This window comes from Vulpes lagopus, chromosome 7 (assembly GCF_018345385.1).
Source record: "Vulpes lagopus strain Blue_001 chromosome 7, ASM1834538v1, whole genome shotgun sequence".
Taxonomy (NCBI): Eukaryota; Metazoa; Chordata; class Mammalia; order Carnivora; family Canidae; genus Vulpes; species Vulpes lagopus.
In genome coordinates this window covers 112274626-112292125 of record NC_054830.1, presented here as the reverse complement: position 1 = coordinate 112292125, position 17500 = coordinate 112274626, and the positions used below count along the sequence as shown (strand labels likewise).

The following is a 17500-nucleotide window of genomic DNA, read 5'->3' as shown; positions in this document are numbered from 1 at the left end:
TATCGAAATACATAATGCAAGAAAGGACGTTTCCATGGTTAAGCTTAGAAGCATTTAAAGATTTTATGAATGGAATTATGCACTATGAGATATTTATCTATCTATGATGAACTTAAGTTTTCTAAGGGTATTTTGAAGAGGTTCTTCAAAATTAAGTTGTTGAAAAACTATTTTCTTTGGAAATAACATCGCCTCTTCCCATTGTTCAGGACTATAGCCATATTGGGTTTTCCAGGCCTGGCATGGACATATTGAGAATGGAAGGCCTGAAGAACCCAGCAAGGAACATAGGTACATTAATTGCTGCCTATCCTGAGAAATACTTCTGGGTTTCTTTTCCCAAGTCTTCCCCAAAGGTCTATTCATTGTACAGTCGACAGACATCTTTTAGAATTCATGTGTAAGAAGTCCATGGATATACACATAGTATCCTTGAAGTCATACTTTTTTTTTTTCTGGGTAGTTCCTGAATATTTTAATGAGCTTAATAAATGAAAAAATGTATTGAAAGATCACTGTAAAATGTTATTGTAAATTAAACATTTGTTTCAAGAATATCTGACTTTGCATTTTTCATGAATAAAAGTATAAATGAGAGGGAAAACTTGTTTACACCAGTAAGAATTGTCATGTATAAGGAATTTGAAGTTATATAGAATGTGCATTCATTATGTCTCGTTTTAGCATGATTGTGTACACATGGTTTTAATTTTTTAAGTCTGATTTAACTGTGATTCTGACAGTTATTGAATGAGGTAGTCCACATTGCCTAGATAGTTGCTGTATCTGGTTACTATTCCACAAATAATTAAGTACAATATATCAGTTATATTTTTCCTTTATGTTTAATAGGAGTTCTGTGAACATTGAGAATATATTACTTTTAGTGGTACACAGTCCTTGAGAAAAGTCTTGATTTTTACATTGCCATTTGTGATATTTTTAGCAGCTTGTTACAATATCATTTTAATAAAAATAAAGTGTACTCAGTGATGATAGAGAAAATATTGTTAAAGACCTCTTGGGACAGGAAAAGGCTCAATCATAAGGTCACGTGCTTATTCATTTTCGGCTGCATCATTCTGATTCATTACTTTCAAGAGTAACTATAATATTGCTACACAGTCCATTATACTGAGAAGAACTTTCCTTGAACTTCACATGGAGATTGAGTAAAGCTCTTCTATTTGTTTTTTGAAGTACTCTCTCAGCTCAGGTCTCTTAGCCTTTAGTGTTGGTGTCAGCAAGCCATTCTGAACTGAGAACATGTCAGAGTGGATGTGAATGGCTTTAACCTAAAAACCAAATGCAGAATATGTCTTTATCAGGAATATAACATAGCATTTATAGCACACATGATAAAAGTAAACAGGCATACAAGAATAGATATATTGATACAAAAACAGTATGCTCATTTAAAAAGTCAAAATTATGTTAATAACATTTCAACCTATTTATTAACACATCTGCAAGCCACCTCTTTCCCTTCCTATTTCTTCATTTAGCCAGTCAACAGAAATGAACTGGCTGCTTATTCTGTGCCAGGCTGAGGACACAAAGAAGAATCATGAGTGTCCTTGCCCTTAATGGGTGCACACTGGCATCCAGCAGGGCAGGCACAGAGTGACAGGTGCCAAACGCACCAGTGGTATTGAAGGAGGAGTGGTCAGGGAAGCCTTCCCAAAGTAGATGAATGTTAAAGAATGAGTGAGAGTTAACCAGCAAAAGAGGCAAAGTGGGTGGTGGAGGGCATTCTAGGCAGAAGCAACCCTAACAACAAAGCTATGGGAGTGAGAAAGGAAATCTAAGTGGTTTCTGGTTGTAGCTATATGAAGTAGGAGGAAAAGGGGGTAAGAGATACAGCTGAAGTGGGTAATATGACAGTTTATAGAGGAGCTTCAACTTCGTGCTAGAGTCAGTAGGAAGGCACTAACGGTTTTTAGATATGGCTGAATGATATGGCTGAATATACATTTTAGAAAGACCTCTCCAAGAGAAATGTGAAAATGGTTTTTGAGAACATGAAGGTAAGAAACAGGGAAACCAATCTGAGGGATCTAGTCAATCCATGGGAGACAAGATAAGGACCTAACTATGCTTAGAGCAGTGACAGAGACAGACACAAGCAAGCAGCTCGAAGAACCATTCAGTGGGCAAGAGGTAGTAAAGAGGAAAGCAGCCTCCAGGACTCCCGGATTTCTGATCTGGATGGATACATGAGGGTGATGCAATTCACAGGACGAATATAAAGTCTTGGGGGGGACATGATGAGTCTATACTTAAAAAAAAAAAAAAAGTCCTGCCATGGCATTTTATCACATCTACTGGGAGGAGGCATGCATGGAGGGATTAGGTTTAGAGTTGCATACTTTCTATTCCTATGAGACAGATCCTAGGCCTCTTTGTGCAAAGTCCCTTTGCAATGCTGAATTAGGGCCAGAGACAGGTGAACTAACTAGGAGGGCCTGGGTAGACTTGTACCACGTAAGGTTCCATCAAGGGTCACTGACAGTTCCATGATAATTTTATGATCTGGGCTTGAGCTTAATCCTTGAATGATACTGCTTCCAAGAAATTGTGTCCTGACTGATAGCTGGGTCTAAATTAAGTGATTCTTATTAAGATAATAGACCCAAATCATTAGATAGCAAATAGGGTTATGAATTGCTGCGGTAGACTTTCTAATAAGAATTTTTTATCACAGTTCTAAAAAATAAAATTGTCATGGACCTGAAGCACAGACACACAATGTGACTACAAATATCATTTGCTAAACATTCATGTCATTTGTCCTTACATGCATGTTATTCAAAGTCCAAAATGAAATTTTGAAACTGAAACAACAAACCTCTCAGAATCTTGTGGAAGAGAAGCCCAGCAAGAAGTGCACCAAATCCTAAGTGCTCCCTAGGTATGTACCGCTGACCCTTGAACAACAATGGGGTTAGGGTAGCTGACCCCCTGCACAAATGAAAATTCATGTTTAACTTTTGACCCCCCCAAAACCTAACTATTAATAGCCTATACTGATTGGAAGCTTCATCGATGACATAAATGTTTGATTAACACATATTTTATATGTTACACATATTATATACCATATTCTTACAATGAGGTAAGCTAAAGAAAAGAAAATGTTAGAAAGAAAATCATAAGAAAAAAAGAAAAAAAAACATAAGGAAGAGAAAACACATTTACAGTACTATACTATATTTATTGGAAGAAAAAAAAAGCCACATCTAAGTGGACCCCTCCAGTTCAAACTTGTGTTGTTCAATGGTCGACTGTCATAGACATTTAGAAAATTAATTCAAAACATATATGTTAAATACACATATACGTTCATTTGTTGTTTTCTGTAATTGACATTTATTGAGCAACTCCTTTGTATTAGGTCAGGCATTAGGGATAAAAGAATAATAAGACACAGTTACTAACCACATGAATTTATAATCTAATGATAGATACTGCTATATGACATTGTGGTGACAGTATGATATTGCTACTATAGGGACAAGCACAGAGAAGGCCACCTTTCTCAGGCAGAATCGGTTGCTCTGCCAATACCCAATCTTGACTTTTTCCATGCTAATGAAACTCTAATTTTTTTTAGGGCCAAAAGCATCTAAGTCAACCATGACAATCACCTTCCCTAATTTCCCAGCCACACTGGCATCTAGGGGACAGCCATGAGATCTATTTTTGGCTAGTGAGAAAGGAAACTTTTTGCTTTCTTAATAAAAGATTCAGCCATAGCCATCTCCACCACTCTCCTTTTTTCCTTCCTTAAATATGGACAATGTCTAAAGCTGTAGAATCCACCCTGTGATAAGTCAACATACCAAGAAAGGAGAGTGGGAAGACAGGTAGAGCCTAGGTCTCTGAGGACCTGCACCTTCCTTGGACCACCTATCATCACACTTATGTGAGAAAAAATACAAAAACACACCCAAGTGTTTAAGACATTGTGGCTTTTCTGTTAGAGCTGAATGCATTTCTGATATAGCACCCAACCCAAACTTGGGGAGGGTTCATTGAAAAGAGATGCCTGAGTTGACTCTGAAGGATAAGTCAGCTTTAGCCCAATGAAGATAGCAAGGGGAAAAAGGAGTGGTTGCTATGTAGCCCAAGGAAAGTAGGGTGCTCTAGGTAGAAGCTACAGATGCCAAAGCACATTTGGGGCATTCCATGTGTAGGCTGAAGCATATGATACAGGTGGAGAAGAAGAAAACAATCGGGCTGGAGAGATACACTGGGGCCAAGTTATAAAGGTTAATACACCAAAGAAGGGAGTTTGGACATGATTCTTTCAACAGTTTTAAGGAGTGAGAGAAAGAATGGCTCTTTAGAAAAACTATTGTGCTAATGGTGGACTGAAGTGAGGTAAAAGTGGAAACTGTAAGACCAGCCAAAAGGCAAGAATAAGAGTGACTTGGGCTATAAAAGTTGGCTGTGGAGATAAAAACAGATTTTGAGGAGAGAAAGGACAGGACTTGCAATTTGCTTGGGTAAGTGGTAAAGAAAGAGAAATAATAAGAATGACTCTAGGTTTCTGCTTGAGAAGAAAAACTGGAGGAATAAGATAATTCTTTGGAGGAGGGAAGATCAAGTATTTGTGTTAAAGTCTGGAATGCTTCTGAGACAACCAAGTGGTTTTTGGATACTGGATATCAGTTATCAGTATGTAGGACAGAGCAGCAGCCTGGGCTTGAGACAGAGGAGTGACATGATGAGTAGAAAGGAATTGGAGTGTGGGTTACAAAAGCCAGGAGAACAAAAAATGAGAGGTCACTCTGTTAGATGCTACTGTCATATAAGAACTGTTCCTAAGGGATGCCTGGGTGGCTCAGGGGTTGAGCTTCTGCCTGCAGCTCAGGGCGTGATCCCAGGTCCAGGGATTGAGTCCCGCATCAGGTTCCTAGCGAGGAGCCTGCTTCTCCCTCTACGTCTCTGCCTCTCTCTCTCTCATGAATAAATAAATTAAATCTTAAAAAAAAGAAAAGAACTGTTCATAAAATCAGTGGGCACAATCAGGAAATGACTTATTTCAGAAATCAATTTATGTACCACCTCAATACCCTTAGGATAGCTATTATCCAAAAAAACAGAAAGTAACAGATGTGGAGAAATTTGAACCCTTGCACCCGTTGATGGGAATATAAAATGGTGTGGTCACTGTGGAAAACAATATGGAAGTTGCTCAAAAAATAGAAAATAAAATTACAACATGACCCAGCAATTCCACTCCTGGTTATATACCCAAAAGAATTGAAAGCAAGATATGGAAAAGATACTGGTACATCCACATCCATAGCGGCATTATTCATAGTAGCTAAAACATGGAAGCAATCCAAATGTCCCCTGACAGACAGATAAGCAAAATGTGGTTATAGGCATACAGTGGAATATTATTTGCTCTAAAAGGGAAGGAAGTTCTGATATGTGCTACAACATTATGCTAAGTGAAATAAGCCAGTCACAAAAAGATAAATATGGTATGATTCCGCTTATATGAAGTACTTAGAATAATCAAAGTCATAGAGACAGAAAGTAAAATGGTGGTTGCCAGAGGCTAGGGTAGTGTGGGGAAACTTGGGAGTTATTGTTTAACAGGCACTTTCGGTTTTACAAGATGAGAAGAGGGGATCCCTGGGTCGCGCAGCGGTTTGGCGCCTGCCTTTGGCCCAGGGCGCGATCCTGGAGACCCGGGATCGAATCCCACGTCGGGCTCCCGGTGCATGGAGCCTGCTTCTCCCTCTGCCTATGTCTCTGCCTCTCTCTCTGTGTGTGTGTGACTATCTTAGATTAAAATAAATAAATAAATAAAGATTTAAAAAAAAAAAAAAAAAACAAGATGAGAAGAGTTATGGAGATGGATGGTAGTGATGACTGTATATTACAAATATATCTAATAGTACTAGACTTGTACACTTAAAACGGGTAAGCTGCTAAATCTTATGTGTATATTACCACAAAAAAAAAAAAGAAAAAAGAAAAAAATTCAGTGTATGCAAATAGTTGCAAAATGTTGAGTATGTCCATGATTGTTTTCAAAATCTCTGATGTTAACAGTCCTGTGTCCTGGGAGGTGGGCCTTTTGAGATGGCAAAGAATTCTTTGCTGAGAAAACTGCATTATTCAGATAGAAAACTCTACATACAAGGAAGACTCCTAAAACAGCTGTACTATCAATTTCCTAACAATCCTTAAAGAAAAATTCTCACAACTTCTGGCATTTTTAAACCCATGCTTGTAATTTAAAAATGTGAAAGTTTTCAAATGAGCACAACATTAATAAATCAGGTTCACTCTGATTCTTAGATTTTGTTCAGATGAAGGACTCACTTTGCTCTAAAAGAACAACACTTTAAGGGATTTGAGTGTGTAAGGGAGAGTTGAGGAGGGAATGTTAGGCTAAAACTAGAGCTAGCATGATAGGTAGCTGCCTCAACTTTACTTCACACACAAGGGATTTCTACTTGGATGTCCAATATAAATAGCTGGAAATCTGAGGCTCTTGGCTAAAAAGAGGTACTGTCAAATGTTTCAAAATTAGTTAAGTTTCTTGTAAAAAAATGTTTTGTTTGAAAATTCAATGTTCTTGATATTCAAAGAAGCAAGGATTTGGTAAGGAATACGACTGCCCTTTTTTGGACCCTCTGAAATATTCTTTCTTTCCTAATTTGTTCTTATTAAACACAAACCATTCTATTTAAACAAAACTCACTGGAAACTGGTCCCAAGGGAGACATTCAAAGACACAGTACACTGAGAAGTAGGGGTTCTGTGGAGGCTACTGCTATGGGTGGTGTGGTGGTGGAGGTGGATGTAGATAGGTGGGGATGGGATGAAGTTGGGGAGAAGCAGAGGTGTGTGGAGGTGGAGTGGAGGAGGGATGAAGTGAGGTGGTTGGGTTGGGAGGCAGAGGGAATAGAAGCTCTGGTTCAAGTCCCTATCCGACTGGCACAGCAGTGCTCTGATGTTTGGCATGAGCTGGACTTTTCAGATAAGACACCATCTAAGTTGTGCTGCTTAAAGAAATTTGGAAATCACCACGTGACAACAAACTAATTAGCTTGAAGAAAATATGAACACAATCTGAATCAAACTTAATCTTAGATACTGTGAATTAACTTAGTAACTAACTCATGTTTATTATTGTAGTTTCCTGAACTTTTTTTTTTACGTTCTCTTCTGATAGAAATGGTATCATGTAAAGACTTTGGGTAAGTGCAAATGATCTCTCCAACCTTCTTTCGTAAATGAATAAAACAATATAATTTTAAAAGGAGGAGCAAATGCCAAGATATATAATATCTGCGGTATCTGTGCAGCCTGGGTTTCAACTCATCTGAGCACCTCACTGCTGGTGCAGAACACAGTAACTGTGATGAGATATATGTTCAGTATAGGGACTTAGGGTGAGCACCTCTGAAAATTTAGAAGCTACAGACAATAAACTACAGGGAAGATAAATCTCATAGGGAGAGCTATGTAATGCTATTTAGATGCTTAGTAGACAATAAAAGAAAATGCCCTGATTTTAGGAATAAGGGACTGAACCAAGGGGTAGATTTCACAGCAAGCCTAAAGGCTGACTGGGGCAGTTGCAGTTGGCGTGGCTCACTACAAAATAGTCTCAGTTTGAGGAGAGGGAGCATCAATCCCTAAATACAACTTTACAGGAAGCCAAGGCATTTGGCACCCAGCTTATCTTTAACACTCTTAGTGAGTGCATTAGAGTGGCTCTGCTGCCAGGCTGCCAGTCCCTGCTCCAGTCTGACCTACAGCTCTGGGTCTGTTTGAATTCTTCCAGGAAAATACCTATAGATACAGCCTGAGTGGCTAAAAATCTAGTCAGTAAGTGGGGGAAAAATGAGTCAAACCAGTTCTCTAATACCGACCTTAACTGTGGGTCCCAAACTTACAGTTTTTTAAAAAAAGTAAACCAATATTAAAACCAATTTTCATTTCTTTACGTATTTTCTAATAAAAGCAAACTGTCAATTTGTGAAAAAAAAAAAAAGAAAAAAGGAATGAGAATCTTTCTTCTCTCTATACATCTAACACAATGTGAAACTCGTTTCCCAATTTGAAATGGGCAAAAAAAAAAAAAAGTTTTAATGATTTATCCATTTATTTGAGAGAGAGAGGATGTGCATGTGCACACACGTGAGTGGGGAGAGGGGCAGAGAGAAAGGGAGAGAGTTCCTAAGCAGATTCCTGCTGAGCTCAAGGCTTGATCCCAGGACCCTGAGATCATGATCTGAGCCAAAACCAAGAGTCAGCTGCTCAACTGACTGAGCCACACAGGTGCTCCCATAACCAAACTCTCTGTTAAGGAAAGAAGGAAATGTTAAATGTTAGCTTCCTTTCTGAAACTATACTCTAATCATGGAAAAGTGATTCCAGGGGTTTCTTTTGTTTGTTTGTTTAGAAATACTGTAACATTTAAATATTGTGTTGGAGTAAATTACTTCAAAAGTGTCAATTTATGCCAACTCATTAAAGCACAAAACTCTTCATAATTTTGAAGAAACATAATATTTTAAATTTTCAATGGCATTACTGAATGAAACACAATTGCTTGAAGATAACAAACACAGAAAGAATAATTAGGACATTAGAGGTAAAGTAAAAAAAAAAAAAAAAACACTTGAATTAGGGAAATGCTCAATTTTTTTTTTCCCTTTCTGATTTTAAGGCAAACTGGTTAGGTAAGTATTCATTTCAGTGACAGAAACACAAAAACATTTTTACTGAGAGTTTTGCATCAGAATTTTAAAAATCTATCAAGTGTCAAAATTCACTTTGTATTGTCTATACAAACTAATAAAGCTTATATAAATATCAAGAATATGGTTAAATCATGGCTAAGTATGCTCAAAAACTTCCCAGTACTTACGTATTTTAATTATTGATAGAGTTATTTTAAATGTTTCCTATCTACTCATTCAAATTTACCTTTCAAAGATCTCTATAAATTAACAATGATTGGTTAATGGACATTAAATTACATTAATTTTTTGAAGACTAATTTAAATGTTAATTCAGATTCAACCCTGACCAGTAAACCTGAACTCCTAAAGCTTCTGGTGAATGGTTTAAGCCTCAGGCTTAGATTATCTATTTGTGTTTGCATGGTTTTCAGAAAATTAGTGTTAAACCTTAACTAATGGCTCATTTTTGAGGAAAAGAGAAAAGAACAGGCTGACAATGGATTGTAGATTAATTCAAATATCAGGAAGGGGGACAGAACATAAAGACTCCTAACTCTGGGAAACGAACTAGGGGTGGTGGAGGGGGAGGAGGGCGGGTATTGGAGGGGAATGGGTGATGGGCACTGAGGCGGACACTTGACGGGATGAGCACTGGGTGTTTTTCTGTATGTTGGTAAATTGAACACCAATAAAAATTAATTAAAAAAAACAACAACAAATAATCTATGTTGATCTTTGGAACACAACCAGGAGCACACCCATCTCAAGGCATGGGGCTCCCTGCTCAGTGGGAACCTGTTGCTCCCTCTCCCTCTGCCTGCTGCTCCCCCTGCCTGTGTGCACTCTCTCTCTCTCAAATAAATAATTTAAATCTTTAAAAAACAACAACAACTCAGTCCTTTGGGATACCTGCATGGCTTCCCTATATTTCAGGTTACCATGGTGAGGGCAGATTATTAGCGCAGAAACTGCTTAAGGGGTATGGGAAGACAAAAACACCTCTCCACTCAGTCAAGGTCTAATCTGAGCACTGGTTAACACCTGAAACTTTACTAAAGCCCCCCTTTCAGAGTAATCTTATGAGTTGATGGTCTTTTCCATGAAGAAGAATCTAAATGTGAAGATTTTCCAGGTTCTGGGGCAGGTCATGCCTCCCCAACCCAGCAGGGGGCGTGCCACCCCTGGGAATCACAAGGTATTGGCTGGAACTAATCGGCTTAAGCAATGCACTTAGTGCCCTGATGGCTCCCCATTCAGAGGAACACGCAGGCCCAGAACAAATGTCTTGGACCACTGGGTCTACATCATCATCATATGATCCAGTCACACAGCTCCCCTTAATGGAAGGACAATGAAGTCAGTCCTGGCAAATTTAGAAATTTGAATTATTATGCCAGGAATGACCTTTCATTCAGAAAGATAAATATAATTTGCTTGAATGCCTCTGATTTTATAATTTTTTTATGATGAAGATTTTGTTCATCCAAGCCTTCTGCTGTAGATGCTGGCAGATAAGGGTAAAGCAGTGCTTCTCAAACTAGATTAATATAATCTCAAAATATATCTCAAAATATAATCTCAAAATATGATCTCAAAAGAAAACAATTCTGAAACTATGTTTAGATTTCACCAGTTTGAAACTTAAGAAATTAAAGTCTGAATCTGTGGAAATGGTTTTTAATTGCAAATGCTTTAAGAGTTTAAATTTGAAACTGGTTTTAAAATGTTTTTAGGTTATCATCAAAGTGAACATACAAAATTTAAAATTCTCAGAAACCCTGTAGATCCCTAACACTAACACTATATTTGGGAACCCTATTGGAGAAACGCAATTTTATTAAAAGCCATTAAGTTAAAGACAGGCTGGAAATTTTAGAAAATCAGAGTATTATTATTTCTCTACTTGAAGAATTTTTCTTTTTTTGAGTTTTTGACTAAAGAGGACGTATAAATGGTGTAGGTAGGTAGGACCAAGTGTGCTTATGAACTCAATTACAGTAGGAACCCCAAACTTGAAAAGACAAAAAGCCTTAGAGAACTGCTTGCTGTGTCATCTAATACATTCTGTGTTTCCTCCTCTTTGTGGTAGACATGCTGGGCTGACAGATCACTGGCCCAAGGAGCACGATCTTTCCGATGTCCTAGCAAGTAAGCTTGCCTGCTGCAGCCAAGAAGACAGTTCCCATAAAAATAAAAATAAGAGAGGACGCTAGTCTTGAGTATTGCAGGCAGCTTGTGTACATACTCTGCTTGTGACAGCTAGGGTAGTATTTCAGCTTTATGAACGTCTGTGATTACGAGGACAACACAGTCTCTCTCAACATACAACCTATTTTAGTTCAGGATACAGGCAGGCTGCTGCAAAGCCAGCTTGGAACAGGCCTTCAGGGGTCTGTCAGTACACAGGCTGTCCGCTGGCCACAGCACGGAGGGTGGAGAATCTAGGTCAGGGTCACCATGGGTGAGTTAATTTTTGTCACAAGGGGTTGTAACAAGTATGGGGAAGGTAATAGTTACCTGTTCAAATGAATGGAGTCCGCTCTCTTTTCCTAACCTCACCATATCTTCCAAAATGGCTTTTTTCAGCTCCTGAATTGAACCATATAGGAAAAATTACAAGGCAAAAACACATTTCAAAATGGAAGTAGAGGAAACAGTGAGTTTTGAGCAAAGTACAACTGGTGGTTGTGCCAACATCCACCCCAACCCCCACTCCCCTCACTGGGGCTGACACTCCCTGGCAGCACACTGTCACCACACTGTCACCACCTCTCATTAGGTAAGTGTGTGCCAGGAATGGCCAAAGGAGTGATCATGAACAGGCTAAGGGACTATTTCACTTTTTAAAGTGGCTTTCTGATCAGCCTAACACTAACACTATATTTGGGACTCTGGTTAGAGTCCCAGGGCCCCTGTCACCCCCAGAGGAGCTAGGGTCCATGGATGCTGCTGAAAAATGAACCATGTGCCTGGAGAAGGTGATGTTGAGCCAGACTGCAGAGATCTGTTCCAAAGAAACCTACACCTGCCTGAAAAGTTTCAGGCAGATGTGAGTGGCTAAAGCTCTAAGTAGGAAGAATTGAGTTATTTTTTTCAATTCCATGACTATTTAAGTCCAGTATATATAAAAGCCACCTCATATTTGGAAAGAGTGAGATCAATGTGTCAGAAGGCCTATACTCGCACCTGACACTGCTGTTAACCAACTGGTGTCAGCCGTGTGGCCTTGGGTATGCCACCACCCTCTCTGGACTCTATAGCAAGCTGTAGAACAGCAGGGCTGGACAAACTTTCTGTGATTCAATAGTTCATCAAACTTCCTAAGAAGATATCTGCATTCCTTCAACAATAATAACAAAAAGACAAATCTCTAGTTCAGGATTTCTACCATTATAAAATAACGTTAGAAATTTCCCTACAGGTATGCCTGGGTGGCTTAGCGGTTGGGCGTCTGCCTTCAGCTCAGGGTGTGATCCCAGGGCCCTGGGATTCAGTTCTGAATCCGGGTCCCCATAGGGAACCTGCTTCTCCCTCTGCCTATGTCTCTGCCTCTCTCTGTGTGTCTCTCATGAATAAATAAAATCTTTAAAAAAAATATTTCCCTACATGTTCAAGTTCCACTGCTTTACTGTGTCTCTGCCCTCCCATTACACAGTATCATAGGAAGTCCAGTAACCAAGGTACCTTATTCGCACAGAGCTCTGTGTATGAGCCTTCAATTCCTCTCTTCTGGGCCCATGTGGGCATGACCTCAGGGTCAGGCACAACAATACCCACCAAATAGGCCTGCAATCCCAACCAAAGGAAAACACAGTCAAGACAAAAGCTTTTAAAGTGGTTATTTGTGGTCTAGCATTAAAAATAATCTCCTGGTATTCTCAGACTCCATCCTTTTCTAAAAATAAGTATATGCTTATGTTATGAAACATTTCCATCAATACAGCATACATTCTTGACTGTTTTCTGGTATATTTCCTCAACTTCATAAAAGAAAATTAATAAAGGGTAAGCTTAAGGAAGTAAAGAATCAGTGAAGTTTGGTTCTCATGTCAATCTTAAATGAGTACACCTTTAAGACACTCAATGAACCCAAACACATATATTTCTCAAGGTTTCCCAGACCATTTTGAAATTGCATATTAAGATGGTCCCCATTCATGAAGAAGTCTATTTAAAAATTTTAAAGCATTTTTAAAAGAAAAATTTAATACGAGATGTGTACGTGGCTCAGTGGTTGAGTGTCTGCCTTTGGCTCAGGGTGTGATCCTGGGATCCGGGATCCCACATCGGGCTCCCTGCAGGGAGCCTGCTTCTCCCTCTGCCTGTGTCTCTGCCTCTCTGTGTCTCTCATGAATAAATAAATATATCTTTAAAAAAATCTAATAATATTTGCTTAATGAGTGCAATGACAGCACAGAATATATTCACAGTGATCTTGCTGACTTCAAGTCTTAATGATGTTGAAAGCAGAATAAATATAAATCCTCTCCAATAATTTAATCCTAAACTATGTTAACATATTAACTTAATATTACTAGTTTAACATATAATATATATATGTTAAGCTATGTTATCATCAGTATCATTACTTGGAATACTGTACCCATTTATCTGTAGAGTTTATTTAAATGTTTCAAAATCCAAATAGCAGAAACCCTGAATCTTGCTTTAGCATCTTACCTCAAATCCCTCTTGGTAGTAGGTACAGCCTAAGTTAAAAGTAGTGAGAATGTTCATTATCACTACTTTAAGCAACTTATTTACCTAACTGCAATTTACCAAACTATAAGCATGTAAGATTTCTCCTTCTAAAGGCATTTTCCCTCATGATCTAATATGCAGACGAATACTGGTGTCTGAATGGAGATTCATTTTTACCACTACAATCAAATACCAAATACTCAGGAAATGATTCCCAAATAACTCTAGATTTTTCAGCAGGCCCAATATGTGCAGAAGGGCTGAAGCACAGGACACTCACCTTTAGGCTGTTCCCATGGACATAGACTTGTGCCACGGGCTCACTCCGTATGTAGATATTTTCAATCTTCTCGGGTGCAATATATTCTCCCTGAGCGAGTTTAAATATGTGCTTTTTCCGATCGATAATTTTAAGAGTTCCTGCCTGTGGAGGGAGACAGCAGCTTCATGAAAAGACCCCTGCCCTGTCCCACTCGGCAAACCCCACCTGGATTTGTTCCTCTGCTGCAGAGGCTGTTCTTAGCCTCTGCATGGCCAGAGCGGGCCTCCCTGCACTGAGGTTGACAGCTCTCAAGATCTGCTGGACCTGGAGTGCCCACTGTCATCTCTCCTTGGCGTTTACCTGCTCCCCCAGCTGACACCCTCATGCCCAGAAACAGGAGTCCTCCTCCTCAGAAGTCCTGGTTCCCCTCTTACCCAGGCCCTTACTCCAGCTGTCCCTTTTCTCACCACCATCTTTAAATTTACTCCGTTAAACAATGCTGAGGCCTCTCTAGCCAGCTACTGCCTCCACTCCCAAAGAGTGGCCTCTCCATCCCCCAGCATACAGCACACCTTGGCAGAGGCCCCCAGTGACGCCCACCTCACAGACCAGATGGCATTAGGAGTCCTCACTGCTCCAGGACCTCTGGGGCAGGCAGGCCACCCCTTGGGCAGTGTGTGCTTGTATTCCTGGCCTCTAGAACCACCCCCACACACATCTCCCTGACTCCCTTCAAGTTTTTTTGAGTTTCTCAGGGGAACTGGTTTGTCTCCTTTGGCTCAACCCTTGAATGTTGCACTTTCTTCACCTCCACTGATAATGTTCCTTGAAATAGCCTCCATTTATTTCTTCATTGGTCACTTCCATGTCTGCCTAAGCTTCCAGCCAAACCTCTTCACTGAATTCCATATTCAGAACCTAACAGTCAGAATGCTTCAGAAACCAGGTTGTTTGCCCTACAGGATGCAACAGGCCACTAAGGAAGCCCATCACAGGCCTCCTCACACCTGTCCCAGCCCTACAAGCCACAAACTTGGAGATGACCTTGCTGTTTTCTTCTCCTGGAACTTCTAGCAGTCAAGCTCATTATCCTCAAACACAAAACCCTCCCACACCCACCTCCTTCAACCATCAAAACCACTTCCTGACCAGGCTTCTGCATACACTCTGTCCCTTCTCCATCTATGTGATTGGCCAAAGCAGAGCAAAGTCTCCAGAAAAGAAAAATGAATAGGCCCTGCTTTGTTCAAAACCCAGGCTGGACTTCAGGCACTTTCCCCACACTGGCTTCTTTTTGACCCTCATGGCACCCTGTGAGCTGGGTGTCATCACCTCCATTCCACAGAAGATGAAAATGAGGATTAGAGCATCTGGTTAATTCCTAGAAAGCCACATACTAGAAGGCAGGGGAACCAGGACTTGAATTAGGTGTTTCTAGATCAGAAGTGTATATCTTTTCCTAATCAACCTAATACTATTTCAAAAAATTATCAATTAAAAAAAAAATGGATGTCTACAGATCACTTGCCTGCTGTCTTAGGCTCTTAGTGTAAGCACAGCACTACATCTCCATAAGAATTAGTTTACTTGCTTCTCCCAACATCCTGCAAGGTGGCTGGCTGCACTCAAGTTATCAGGATTCAGTACCAGATTGAAGGTTCTATGGAACGTCAAGCTTTTTCAATTTGGAGGCCCTCTCTCTTTAAGAAGAATGAAGCACAGAGGCTTGGAAGGGGCCTACACCAGTGAGGGGCTCTGAGCTTGGGCTTCAGGGGACAATCTGCCTTCTGCCAGCCTGCAGGGCCTGCTGCCTCGCATGCCTCCCTCCTCCACACCTGGGGGCCTCAAGGGAGAACAGCCTACCTCACACCTCTTTCTCTCTACTCAGCATGTGCTATTACTCCTATCCTGACCACACTTCCCACTCTCTCCTCTCCCTTTGGAACATGACTCACATCCTAAGTCTCCTGTAGGTGCCTGTCCTCCTCTGCCTCTCCCCAGGCAAGTGTGGCCCTCCACTTACGCCCATCACATTGGACATCACATTGGTATCTCTTTCCTGAGCAGAGTCCCTGGCCTAGGGCATATACCAGGGATTCCTGCTACAGGAATGAGGACTTCTCAAGGAGGGACACAGATTCAAGCAGGGGTGAACCAGCTCCCCAGTCCACAGGACCTCTGGAAGTTTCAGCATCATTCACATGCCTAATAAACTCTATATTTCACAACGGCCACCCTAAAACTTAGCAACTTCACAAAGACACAGGGAAGTTCCTGGGGTGGGCTGCATCAGGCAAGGGGCTCTTGGTTCCAGCAACAGAGCCATTTTCTGGTCATAGTTTTTATCTAAGCATATCCCGTGTGCCAGGCATTATGCCAAGCACTTTACAGGTATAACTCATTTATTCTTCCAAACAACCGTAGAGGTAATCAGTGTTATCATCCCCATGTTACAAGTGACAGAGTGAGGCACAATAACACGGTCTGGTTAAAAGCTGGGAGCCACAGCCAAAGGATATCACATAGCCTTACTCTCTTACTCTACAAGAAAGTAAAAACGGAGCCCCAAAGAGGTATGAGGCTTTGGACAAGGACTCAAAGCAACTGCTGGCAGAGCCAAAGGAACTCAGACACCCTCCTAGCTGGCTTCAAGCTTTTCCCACTGCTCAATGCCAACTCTCAGTTAGGGGCCAGTGTCTTTGGGTCCCTAGGCCCTGCCTTTCTCAGATCTCCAAGGCTATGAACTTCCTGCACCCTGCACTCCACCCATTCGATTCCACAGCACTGACAGATCTCTATCGGAAAACAGGTCAGGTCGGGAGTGGGTCTCACACTCCAGCTCTGTCCCTGCATAAAGATCTCTATCACCTTTATCAGAAGGATGGACAAGAACGCTTTGGGGACAAAATAAGGAAGAACCTCCCTATCCCTCTGCAGTTGTTCCTGAATGGCTAATTATCAGGGAAGATAGGGAGGAAAATTTTGCCTCAGAAGTGAGTCAGATTTTACACCCTCCCATCTCGAGAGTGTGTGGAGAGCCACAGCTGCAAACGTACGTACCGGCAGCCACTTGCCAATGTCCCCAGTGTGAAGCCAGCCGTCGCTGTCCAGGGCTTCCTTTGTCCTGTCTGGATCTTTCAAGTAACCTTTGAACACATTTGGTCCTCTCACACATATCTGTAGGGACAAACACCAGGTTTTTGTCAGCCCATAGCATGAGGAATCTCACTCAACAGTAGGGCTGTCATGAGGTCTGTATAGGATAAGGTATCCTATCCCCCAGGAAGTTCACTGTGGAAACAGCAAGGATGGAGAAAGAGCACAGGAACAGCCACCAGCAGACTGAATGGTCTCCCACTTCCCTCAAATAGCATCGTCTGTCTTCCATGTTTTCTCCCTGTCCTGCCCCTCTAACCCCACCTCACCCCCCAGCCTCCTGCCTTCCCCCTCCCTTCAGCGTACGCTGCTTTGTGACACTGGATGGGGTCTCCTAGGTTACTGACGGCTGGTTGATTCCACCAGGGATGCTCGAGCCCCCTGCTTCATGACAGGGCAGTCACTTGCCCATCTATTCTCATGGAGCGAACCGGTATAGGCCAGCTCTATCTCCCCCTTCTGGCCGGGTTGCAAATGGTCCCATTTTTGCTGAGACACAGGAAAGTTAACAGGCCACGTCAGTTAGGGGAAAAAATGGATTTTTTAAATTTAAAGTTTGGAAATTTCTTTTTTTTTTTAAAAGATTTATTTATTTTAGAGAGCATGAGTGGGGGTAAGGGCAGACAGAGAGGGAGAGAGAATCTCAAGCAGACTCCCCACT

At 40.9% G+C, this 17500-nt stretch overlaps 1 protein-coding gene across 4 annotated transcripts in view; it reads right to left on the bottom strand.

Annotated features, from left to right (window-relative positions):
- Positions 1-826: 826 nt before the first annotated feature.
- ACSL6 (acyl-CoA synthetase long chain family member 6) overlaps positions 827-17500 on the bottom strand; it is a 57938-nt gene continuing 41264 nt past the window's right edge. For all 4 annotated transcript variants that reach the window (XM_041764336.1, XM_041764334.1, XM_041764335.1 and 1 more), the window contains 5 exons: positions 16744-16860; positions 13702-13845; positions 12405-12506; positions 11238-11309; positions 827-1295 (listed from right to left, as the gene is read on the bottom strand). In XM_041764336.1, coding sequence (XP_041620270.1) covers positions 1158-1295; positions 11238-11309; positions 12405-12506; positions 13702-13845; positions 16744-16860 — 573 coding nt within the window. In that variant the 3' untranslated portion in view covers positions 827-1157. The remainder of the gene's footprint in view (positions 1296-11237; positions 11310-12404; positions 12507-13701; positions 13846-16743; positions 16861-17500) is intronic.